The sequence below is a fragment of the Nicotiana attenuata genome, unplaced genomic scaffold (genome assembly GCF_001879085.1).
Source record: "Nicotiana attenuata strain UT unplaced genomic scaffold, NIATTr2, whole genome shotgun sequence".
In the NCBI taxonomy this organism is placed as follows: domain Eukaryota; kingdom Viridiplantae; phylum Streptophyta; class Magnoliopsida; order Solanales; family Solanaceae; genus Nicotiana; species Nicotiana attenuata.
Genome location: NW_017675943.1, coordinates 19246 through 30229, shown reverse-complemented (window position 1 = coordinate 30229; position 10984 = coordinate 19246). Strand labels below are relative to the sequence as shown.

General features: G+C 38.7%; 1 protein-coding gene across 1 annotated transcript; it reads left to right on the top strand.

The window, feature by feature from the left end:
* Positions 1 to 6848: 6848 nt before the first annotated feature.
* Positions 6849 to 10455, top strand: LOC109220603 (heat stress transcription factor B-2a-like). The gene is made up of 2 exons (XM_019385061.1): positions 6849 to 7174; positions 9990 to 10455. Exons 1-2 carry the CDS (start codon positions 6884 to 6886, stop codon positions 10317 to 10319), a joined length of 621 nt encoding a protein of 206 aa, XP_019240606.1. The 5' UTR covers positions 6849 to 6883; the 3' UTR covers positions 10320 to 10455.
* The last annotated feature ends 529 nt before the right edge of the window (positions 10456 to 10984 follow it).

Below are 10984 nucleotides of genomic sequence, written 5' to 3'. Positions count from 1 at the left end.
AACTTTTTCTATGTGCGGACCGAGCATCTTGTAGCGGATCCGACTGGGTTTCCAGAAGTGTGGAATTTTGCCCGTAAGTCTTCATCCTTGACTAGTAGACTACCCACTTTGGCCTCGTTTTCTTTATATCTCATGTAAATATTGATCTATTTCGATGCTTTGCAGCCGAGAAGTTACCCCCGCCTCCTCTGGAGGGGATCCGAGAATGGGTCGAGGCCATTCTTCCTCATACGGCGGGAGTTCGCACATGGTCGACGTTTCATCTGAGATTCGGACGTAGGCCCCTCACAGGTGAGATAGCGCCCTTATTTTTTACCCGTTCTCTTTCGTTTCGATCTTACCTTTCGAGTATTGTTTGCCGTGGCCAGGGAGGGTTCGCAGAGTCAGGGCTCCTCAGTTAGCCTTCCGTCGGCCGTCCGCGTCCGCTCGTATCAGTGCGGTACCTACAGCTCGTCCGTCGAGGGAGGCGTCGGTAGAATCTGTGGCTTTGGCCGCTCCGACCCGGACTATATCTCCGGAGGAGGGTCGGTCTGGTACCGTCCGTCCTCAGAACGACTCGCCATCAGCCGGGGAGGAAGAAGGGCCGACAAAGAGGCGGAGGGTAGGGTTTGAGATGGTTCCTCCGGCGGTGATCAACTTGGATTCACCCCCAGAAAACCCAGAGGAAGGTGTTGTTGCGACGTCTACCGCTGAGGGGGAGCGGGTGGTCGGGGTTGTTTCCACCAGTCAGAGCCAAGAGAAATCCGCTGGTGTAGCGACCCAATCAGGAGTCCCCGCTGTTTGTGACGTAGGACCTCTCGTTGTGGCGGAGAATCGGGTCCCTGATGCTGCCGTCGTGACCTCGAGCGTGCCGTTGCCACCCTCGGCAGGTCGCGCCGCACCTTCGGCAGCTGAGAGGGGGAAGGGAGTAGTGATCGACGAATACGAGTCCGAGTCTGACTTGGACCCTGATGACGTCCGGATGTTCGAGGAGGGCATTACTCGCTCGATGGTCAATGAGGAGGGGTCGGCTCGTCTTGTTGAGATCCCCTCCGATGTGAACCTGTTGACACAAAGGAGGCAACTTGGTACCACAATTCAGCTTGTTGTGTTCGGAGGCCGAAAATGAGTCCCTGAGGAATGTTTTGGATGTCGATGATGGACGAAGTAGCTGTGATGGGCTTACGGGTATGTTATATCTGATTTCGATTTGTTTCTCCTTCGCTGCAGAATTAGCATTAGTTTAGCTGCTTTCTTGTTCTGCAGACGTACAAGTTGGAGGTAGAAAATATTCGCAGGGCCAATGTCCGGTCGAGGATCTTCTTGCAGATGCTGGAAAAATACCGTCGCTATCGTGATAGGTGTCGTGAGTTGCACGAACGGTTAAGGACTAATCCCCACAACCGGGCTTTGGGCGAGGAGTTGGAGAAGAGGGACCAGGAGCTAATGCAGGCGCTCAACAGCAAGAGTGAGCTCGAAGAGCAAATCCGCCTCAAGGACGAGGAGCTCGAGGTAGGCAAAGGTGTTGCTGCGGAATGCGAGCAACCTGCAGGGCAAGTTACGAGCAATGCGGTTGGAAATGGAGCATAGCCAGGCCAGAGCAGGAGATGAACACCGAATGGAGCGGGAATTTAGCTGTGCTGGAAAGCACGGTTGCCGATTTGAAGCGTATGGAGAGGGCAGCGTTGGATGCTTCGACGAGGGCAGCGGCCTTGGAGGCAGCAATTCGTGTACATGAGTCCGAGCGAGAGTCGGAGAGAGCTACTGCAGCCCTTAAGGAGGCGAGGCTCGAGGAGCGGATTGACGCGGCTGACCTGGAGGCCTTAGCCTTGTCAGATCGGGTTGCAGCCTTGGAGGAGGAGAATCAGCGGTTGATGGCCCATGCTGGATCATCCCGTGTCTCTATTCCCTGCCAGGCTCATGAACTCTGGATTTATGCTAAAGCTCAACGTGATATTTTCAAGAACTTGTGGGAGGCAGGCACCGTGGCTGAGGCAGCTTTCGAGGAGGCGCGCCAGAAGGCTTGTGAGGCTCGAGTCAACTGTGGATATGATGTGGCGACACCCGAAGCTGATGGGGACGCCAGTGGTGATGATGATAACGACGGCGTTGGCTCCGCGTGAGAGAAAATCGTATTTAGTTGTTTGTTGTCTCTTTTCTCTTTTTTTTTTAATTGGCTGGCATAGATCAGATGTATGCGGCAATAGCCCGCATTTCTGACTTCGTGAATAAAGAATTCTTCTTCGCTTCTTGCTTTATATTTCAGTTCTCTGGTGACTTACGATCTATTCGCGGGGTGAGGGCTCGTCAGACGAGTCCGTATTCCCCTTATGTGATGAAAGTTTCTGGTCGTGGGTTTCATTGTGAACCTTTCGATAGGATAGCTCGTCTCGGTTTGAGCGAGGTCGAACCTGTCGCTCCTTGAGGGTATTCAGTCAGCCTGAATCCCAGTTCGAGCGAGGTCGAACTGTCGAGTTTTGATGGGGAAGGCACTTAGCCTGAGTCCTAGTTCGAGCGAGGTCGAACTGTCGAGTTTTGATGGCGAAGGCACTTAGCCTGTCCTAGTTCGAGCGAGGTCGAACTGTCGATCTTTGATGGCGAAGGCACTTAGCCTGAGTCCCAGTTCGAGCGAGGTCGAACTGTCGAGCTTTGATGGCAAAGCACTTAGCCTGAGTCCTAGTTCGAGCGAGGTCGAACTGTCGATCTTTGATGGCGAAGGCACTTAGCCTGAGTCCCAGTTCGAGCGAGGTCGAACTGTCGAGTTTTGATGGCGAAGGCACTTAGCCTGAGTCCTAGTTCGAGCGAGGTCGAACTGTCGATCTTTGATGGCGAAGGCATTTAGCCTGAGTCCCAGTTCGTTTACATTGATGGTTCGATGCCTCGGGCGTTAAGTGTTGGCTTCGTTTCGGCCTGTGGGTGTATGTTGTGCCCGTGCTATGATTGTTCGCTTGACCGTGGCACTCAGGTTGCTTCGAGGCGATTTTCGGTTCCTCGTTTGAAACGCCGCTGCGCTGGTTTCCGGCCAGATACAGTATGGTGGATGAGGAGGGGGGGGTGCTCCATTCTTTTGCCCGGCGCTCGGGAGGAGAAGGGGGAGCGCTTTGCATCACTTCTTTCCTCGCTCGGGCTTTTCGAGGTCAACAGGGCGGAAGATTTCTGGCTCCCGTTGGGGCGTTCGATTCTTCTCTTGTTTTTTTGTTTGATGCGCTTCCATTGACTCTGGTTTGAGTCGCATTTGTTCTTGGTGTTCCTTTTTCTTCGATCCAGGAAGAACTAAGTATTTTCACTAGGAAATCCCCACAGACGGCGCCAAATTGTTTGACCCAAAAGTTGTTTAATACTTTCTAAGCAAATCAATCAATGTAGATGAAGGGGTAAATCGTAGTCAACATTAATTGATACTGGATCGAAGAACATAATCATAAAGATAGAAGAATCAATTAAAACAACACCTGGAAGGTTTTTATTGATTATAGAAATTCGGCCTGCCTCTCCTTGAAGAGGTTCAGGAGATTACAATCAAATTCTTTCTTCCTCCTTGGAGGTGGAATCTCTTTCTCTAAGATTGTTTCTTCCCTCTCTTTCCGGGAGCCCCCTCTAAGGGTTTCTTCTTCCTTCTATTTATAGCCCAAAACTCCTCATGCTTATCATATTTTGTTCGGGCCGGGTCGGGGAGATGACCTCCCCTCATGGGGAGGCCTCGACCTCGACACTCATGTCATATATAGCAGCAATTAGGCAAAGTCGAATTCGTTGACTGCTGCTGCAGGGTGGTCGGGACGGGGTCCTTGCTGCTGTGGTCGTGTGGTCGGATTCTGACCAATACACCCATCTCAAACCATCTAAAGTTAGACTGATTTTTAACCCAAGTTGATCCATTAGCAACTTTGCTAAAGTATATTTAAAATAATTTTGTTTTGTTTAATCTATATATGACCATAACAAAATAAAAAAGTCTTATTTGGTAATTAATCAATTCATAAGAAAATAACACACATTAATTAAGCTTGGTAAGAGTTGGGCGGGTTATGCTATGACCCAAATTTTAACCCATCTTGACCCAGCTCATCTCAGCTCAAGTAACTTTTAGGGGGCATTATCATTTTTAGCCTGCGCCAGAAACTATTTACATCTGGTAGCCGAAAAAGTGTATAAAACTCGTATAATGTATATAACATACAGAATGTATATATATATACAAACTTTATATATTTTTTGGGCTATATTTTTACAGCGGTTATACAACGTCATTTTTCCTAACTTTTGAGCAGAATAATGAGTCGCTTATTTATTGACTCAGCCAATTTTAATCCGCCTAAAATCAACACAACTCGCCTATTTGATAACCCTAACTGATAGTGTAAAAGTATTTTGCACAAACTTAAAATATACTAATCTTTTGCAAATTTGGGGATCGATGTCCAATCATTTTGAATAGTTTTCTTCTAAAAAAAACACTTACGTCAAATTAGTACAGCTTGACCCTAAGTGAAAAAATTAATGTGCTTTACATTAGAACCTAGAGATCAAATTCTCTTGTCGACTCCTACAAAAACATGTAGAAAAGTGGAACTTATAGTGTGATTTTGTTGAAGGAGTAACGCTTAACCAGTCTATTTTTTTTATATTTACTACTTTTTTTTAAATCTGAAAAGAGAGCCAATGTTGAAATACATGATATTATATGCCAAGTGTTATAGAATTTAGTGTCCATTTATGACTTCAAATTTGGAAGTTTTTACGGGGCAAATTACATACAAGTTGAGATCATTTCTTCCTTTCGGCCTAAATCTTAGTTGAGGACATTTACAATAACAAGATTCAATAGAATAATTAAGGCGCGTACAAGCTGATACAGACACCACTTGAACTCAAATAACACATAAGAATAATTGATGTTAACAGACAAAAGAAAAGCAGAAGAGAAAGATAGGAAGAAAAAATATAGAAATTATATTTGCTACTGTAATTAACATGAATTAATGTGCTTTAACGTATACAGTCAGACTTCTCTATAACAGTATCCCTATATAACAACACTTCACTATAAAAGCCAAGCTTTTCTGGAACCAATTTTCATGTTCTCTATAACAGCACTTCGCTATAACATCCAAAAATATTCGACACAAACGAGACTGTTATAAAAAGGTTTGACTGTATATGCAATATATAGAGTGGTGGGGCATGAGGTTGAGCTATAGTTTGAATATTAATTAATTAGTTAATTTTCAGAAGCTGATGAATATCAAAAAGACAAAAGTGAAATAGATTTTGCCAGACTCTTCTAAAGTGGGTCAGCATTCGTGGCCCTTCTTTATTTTTCCTATCTTTCTCTATAATTTTTTCCCCGTACTAAATCAGGATTCACTTTATATAAAATTTATTAAAAGGAAATTTGTTCCATATTAAAAAAAGAATATTTTTAAAACTCGAACTCAAGATATTTGATTAACATCCTATCATAAATAACTATTTGATTTTTTTTTGGCATGTTCATGGAAAAGAATATAGAAGAGTTTTTTAAACTTTTGTTAAAGAGTTTAATTTCTATATATTTCTCATATTGTTAATTGGCCTGAAAGATAAATAAAATAATTATTCATAATAAGTGGGATTAATAATCTAAAAATCAGACATGTTACTTAAATTTTTTTGGTAATTAGAAACATGTTAATTGTTATATTAAGTGTTAGGAACTAAAGAGAATTAAATTAAATAAACGCCTACCGTACCACTTAAACAAAAAATAGTGGTGCATGTATAAAAATATTATTAATCATATGTATAATTGTGCATAATCAGTATACTAAAAAGTCTTTGCGTAAAGACTTCTTAGTTAATTTACATGATTATATAAATATTTAATGCTATCAATGTATATAAGTAAAATATTTTCTAAACTTACAAAAAGAAAGAGACATTATTGAGGGGCAAATATGTCCAATGCCATATAATTTTGACTTATTAAGTGTACTCATGAAGCTTCTATATCTCTCTTTTCGTCAAGACAAATCATTTCTCCATCACTTCCATTTGAAAAATGAATTAAAAAATATCCACATCCAAAAGTGTCACGTTAGCTCTAAAGAAAAAGATGAATACACTTGATAGAGAAAGACCACAAAAAGCGAAAAAAATAGAAAGAAACGTTTCACCTTCCAAAACACTAGCACTTTCTATGAAGATACATATTTAAAACTAGGCATGTATCTATATTTAGATAGAAATAGTTTAATGTTAAATAAAATAACAACAATAAATTTAATATAATTTATGAGTCTGTGGAGGGTAATGTGTACTCAATCTTATCCGTACCTTGAGAATGTAAAGAGACTATTTCCGATAGACTATCGACTCAAGGAAAGATGAAAAGGAAACAGTAGCATTAAGCAAGAACACCAGCAAGATAGCAAAAGAACTTACGCGAAAGAAACAACAAGGTAATAAGAAAATCGAAACGAAAGAATTTTTTTTTAATAGCCTCATTTTATATATTTTAAATTTCTCATTTTGTTTTTAATGACATGATTTATAGATGCACAAATATTTATGATTATTTTAAATAAATTTTAATAGTCTTTTTTTTTTTTAAAATATTAACCTAAATAGTCGTTCACCCAATTGCTTATATATGAATGCGTTTGTGGGTATGATATGTATATAACAATGTTCATCAATGTATAATCTATGTATACCGATTAGAAAAAATAAATAATAAATCTAGCAGACTATTTGAGTAAAAATCATTTTCTTCCTAAATTTATTATATTCAGTCAAATAACGTCACATAAAATACTACGGAGGGAATAGTATAAGACTATAAGTAGTAGAAAAGTTTGCACCAAAAAGTGGTCTTTAAATACTTTATCTATCAATTAGAAAAACCAAGATCCTACATATATCCATGGCAACAGCAGCCGTTGGAACAGCAGAAGACCGGACGATTAGCCGGAAAATCGGCCAGGCGCCACCGAGAACGAAATGCCCGGCGCCGTTTCTGCTGAAGACTTATGAACTTTTGGAGCTGGAGGAAGAAGAAGAAGAGAATTACAGTGGAAAAAATAAGGTTATTTCATGGAATGAAGAGGGCACTGGTTTTGTTGTTTGGTCTCCAGCTGAGTTTTCTGAACTCATGTTGCCTAAATATTTCAAGCACAACAATTTTTCGAGTTTTATCCGACAACTTAATACCTATGTAAGTCTCTCTCTCTCTTGTTTATGTGTGTATTTGCTAGAATATGTCCTATATTTGGTTGAAAGAATGAAGTGTTGTCTCCTTATATGATATCGGAAATTTGCACGAAGTTAGCTTCTGAAATTGAGTTAGACCAACGTTCACAACAGTATGTGTACATTGACATAGTCTTATCACCCTTCATCGAAAAATTGTACTGTACACGTAGAATTTGCCTAATGTTTGTTGAATCTAAGGTACGCAAGTCATGATGATAAGCTGAAGAATAAGCTTATAAACTGCTATACAAGTAGTTTTGTCACATATTAATTGAGATGGTATTAAGATCAATGTCTATTATCTAGTTCATAACTTAACACCTCTTTTCGTATTTATATATATGAATTTAACTATTACGAACTGATATATAAAGTTTTTTCACATTGATGATTTTAAAGTTCTTTACATTGTTAATGTATATAAATTAATTAATTATTTATTTAAATTCTTAGAAAAATTAATTAGCTGTCCTTGAGGTGTGTAAGCAACTGGTCATACACTACTAAAAATACAGTAAATACCGACTAAAAAAACCGACCAACTTTGGTCGGTTATGGCCAATTACCGACCAAAACGCGACCAAATACGCTTGGACGGTATTTTGATGGTCGTTTTAATATACCGACCAAAGTTAGTCGAAAATCACCGACCAACGTTGGTCGGTAAATTAAATTCAAAGAAAAAAAAATATTGCCAAAAAAAATCGACCAAAGTTGGTCGATATTTTATTATGTAATCAAAAGATTCACCATTTGGGAATCGAACCGGGGTGTGTACTGTGGTAGGATACTATTCTACCACTAGACTATTGGTGCATTCTGTTTTAAGATTGTCTTTTTTATTTATTTATACTCTTTAATTGTATTTTTGCACGAAAATAAACGACCAACGTTGGTCGGTTTTATTAAAAAATAAAATTACCGACCAAAGTTGGTCGGTTTTTTAAAATGACCGGCTAAATTTACCGACCAAAGTTGGTCGTTTTTTTTAATATTAATTTTTATTTATTTTATTTGTAAAAACCGACCAAAGTTGGTCGGTTTCTTGAAAAAAAAATTTCGCGGGACTCAAAAATAGTTTCCCGTATTTTTGCGCCAAAGAAAACCGACCAAAGTTGGTCGGTTTCGTAAAAAATAAAAATTAAAAATTAAATATTTTGAAAAACCGACCAACTTTGATCGGTTTTTGGCCGACTTTTTTACCGACCAAAGTTGGTCGATTTTTCTTGGTCGGTTTTTGCCGAATTTGTAGTGTCATCTTGGAATACAAGATTGGAACCTGTCTAATTTTGTGACTCTAATAGGTTCCATATAAATTCAGCTTGCATTAATCTACAACAGTTATTCAAGCTTAATTAACTAACTAACTACTTTGAATTATTAGAGGAGTTTGGGTAAGCGTATAAGTTGATCAAGCGTTTATAAGCATCCTATGCGTTTGATAAACACCAACGATGCTTATAAGTCAAGTACTTAATAAAGTAAGTCAAAAGTCATAAGTTGGTCACCCCGAGCTTATAATTTTTTAGCTCATAAATATTCGTAATTCGATCAAGATTTTAGCTATTTTATCCTTAATATTTTATATAATTCTCAAAGTGTTATTCCACAATACAACCTCTAACTTTCATTTCATTTCATATCTGTCATTCCTCCTTTTCCTTACAAAGATATTTTTAAATATTTAATTTTAAAAAAAAAATAGAATTAATGGTAGTCCCTTCATATTACGAAAAGAGTGCTTATTAATTAGCTTTTGTTTTTTTAATCAAATACATAAACGGTTTATTTCAGGACTTTTATCCAAATACGTAACTTCTTATTCTTAAAATTTCAACACTAAAAAGTGCTATATCGATATTATATACTTATGAGCTATTTACGATCAGTTAACTCAAACAGGTTGTTAACTTGTTCATGATAATCAAAACAGTAGTCAAAATTGTTCGAAGTCAAATCTAAAATCATCCTAATCCAAAGTCAATTTGATCATACTTGTTTCCATAAAATTCTGGAAATTAGGTTTTATTCTGACTAAAACTACACAACTTGTTAGAATGTGGAATTTGCCTTTAATTTATAAGAACCCTATAACATAGACCAGCATATGAATGTTGAACAAGATTTTAACTTTTACTTGCAGTCTTTTTTTCTTCTCTAGGCTGCTAGCCTTAATTCCACTCTAGACAACATTCCTCCAAACAAAAACTAATCCAAAATTTAGAGTCATTGGGTTAAGAAATATTGTAATCTTATTGTATGTATAAAAGGCGGCTTGGCGTACTAAGGCATCCTGCATTAGCGCAGGGTCTGAGGAAGGGCGGCACCCTAAGGGGTGTGATGTAAACAGTCTTTACACTAATGCAAGCATTAGTGGCTGCTTTCACTGCTCGAACCCGTGACCTGTAGGTTATATAGAGACAATTTTACCGTTACTCCAGGCTCCCCTTCAATCTTATTATATGCATACAATTTAAATTCTTTCGCTATGTACGCATATGACCAAAAGTTATAGAATCATTTGAACATACATAATGCGTCCTTAATCCGCCTTTGCTTTCATATCTACTAAATACTACTCCATGGTATCACCTTTGTTCTTTTGTTAATTAATCATGAAATATTTGTATAAAATAGCCTTTCATCTTTTCTTGAGCCAAAGGTCTATCGGAAACGTACAGTCTCTCTATCTTCCGAGGGTTGGAGTAAGGTCTACGTACACACTACCCTCCCTCGATTCCACTTGTAGGATTTCACTGTGTTTATTATTGTTGTGGGGATTCAAGAAAGTAGCATCAAAGAGGTGGGAATTCTCACATGAGAAGTTCAAGAGAGGAAGTAAGCATTTACTCGGCAAAATCACAAGAAAGAAAAGTGACCCTAGTGCTTTTCCTGCATACTTAAAGCCTTATGATCATATAATGGCCGAAAAAGAAGAGAATAATAGTAGTCTGCAGCTGCTTATGGAGGAGAATCAGAACTTAAGAAAAGAAAGGTTAGAATTGCAAATGCAGATTGCTCATTTCAAAACCCTAGAAATAAAGTTGATGGATTGTCTTTCTCATTATGTTGGAAATCAACAGAATAAAGTTAGAAGGCTTTTTTAGATATATAACCAAATCATGAACATAAAGGGCAGCCCGGTGCATAAAGCATATCGTATTCATGCAAGGTCCAGGGAGCCGCATCCCTAGAAGTGTAATGTAGACAGCCTACCCTAATGCAAGTTTATATGCACTGACAATATAAACAAATTTTATATTATTGGTGCAATTTTACCTGCCATCGGCATTTTAGTTTACTTGCTTTATTTTTCAAGTTATAAATTTTATTTATGATAATTAATTTCCTTTTAAGTTACTTGATAGTGATAAATTCTTACATATAGTAAAAGTTAGGTTAAAATTCTTAACAATAGGAGAGGAAAAGGGAAAAAGTGCTCAATGATAGCAAGGGTTGTGATGGGATATATTGTATTCCCCTCCCTTAACCCAGAGGCGAAGCTAGAATTAAACTTACGGATCCGTAATTCTAACGATTTTTAGTTACTGAGTTTTAAATTATTAAATTGCAAATAATCAATGAATTGTTCAAACAAATACAGGGTTTGAACTAAAGATACTACGTTCGCCGAACTTGTAACAAAAACACTGGCTCCGCCTTAGCCTTAACCAGAAGTCTCGAGTTCGAACCCTTTGAATAAAACAAGTTCCGATAGGAGCTGCTTTCCCCCTTTCAATGGACCTTATGCGGCGCGGATACAGATTATCAG

Excerpts from the sequence above, each read along its gene's own strand:
- LOC109220603 (XM_019385061.1), top strand. The coding sequence starts at position 6,884 with ATGGCAACAGCAGCCGTTGGAACAGCAGAAGACCGGACGATTAGCCGG. Across the intron at positions 7,175-9,989 it reads TCCGACAACTTAATACCTAT|GGATTCAAGAAAGTAGCATC; the intron begins GTAAGTCTCTCT and ends TTATTGTTGTGG.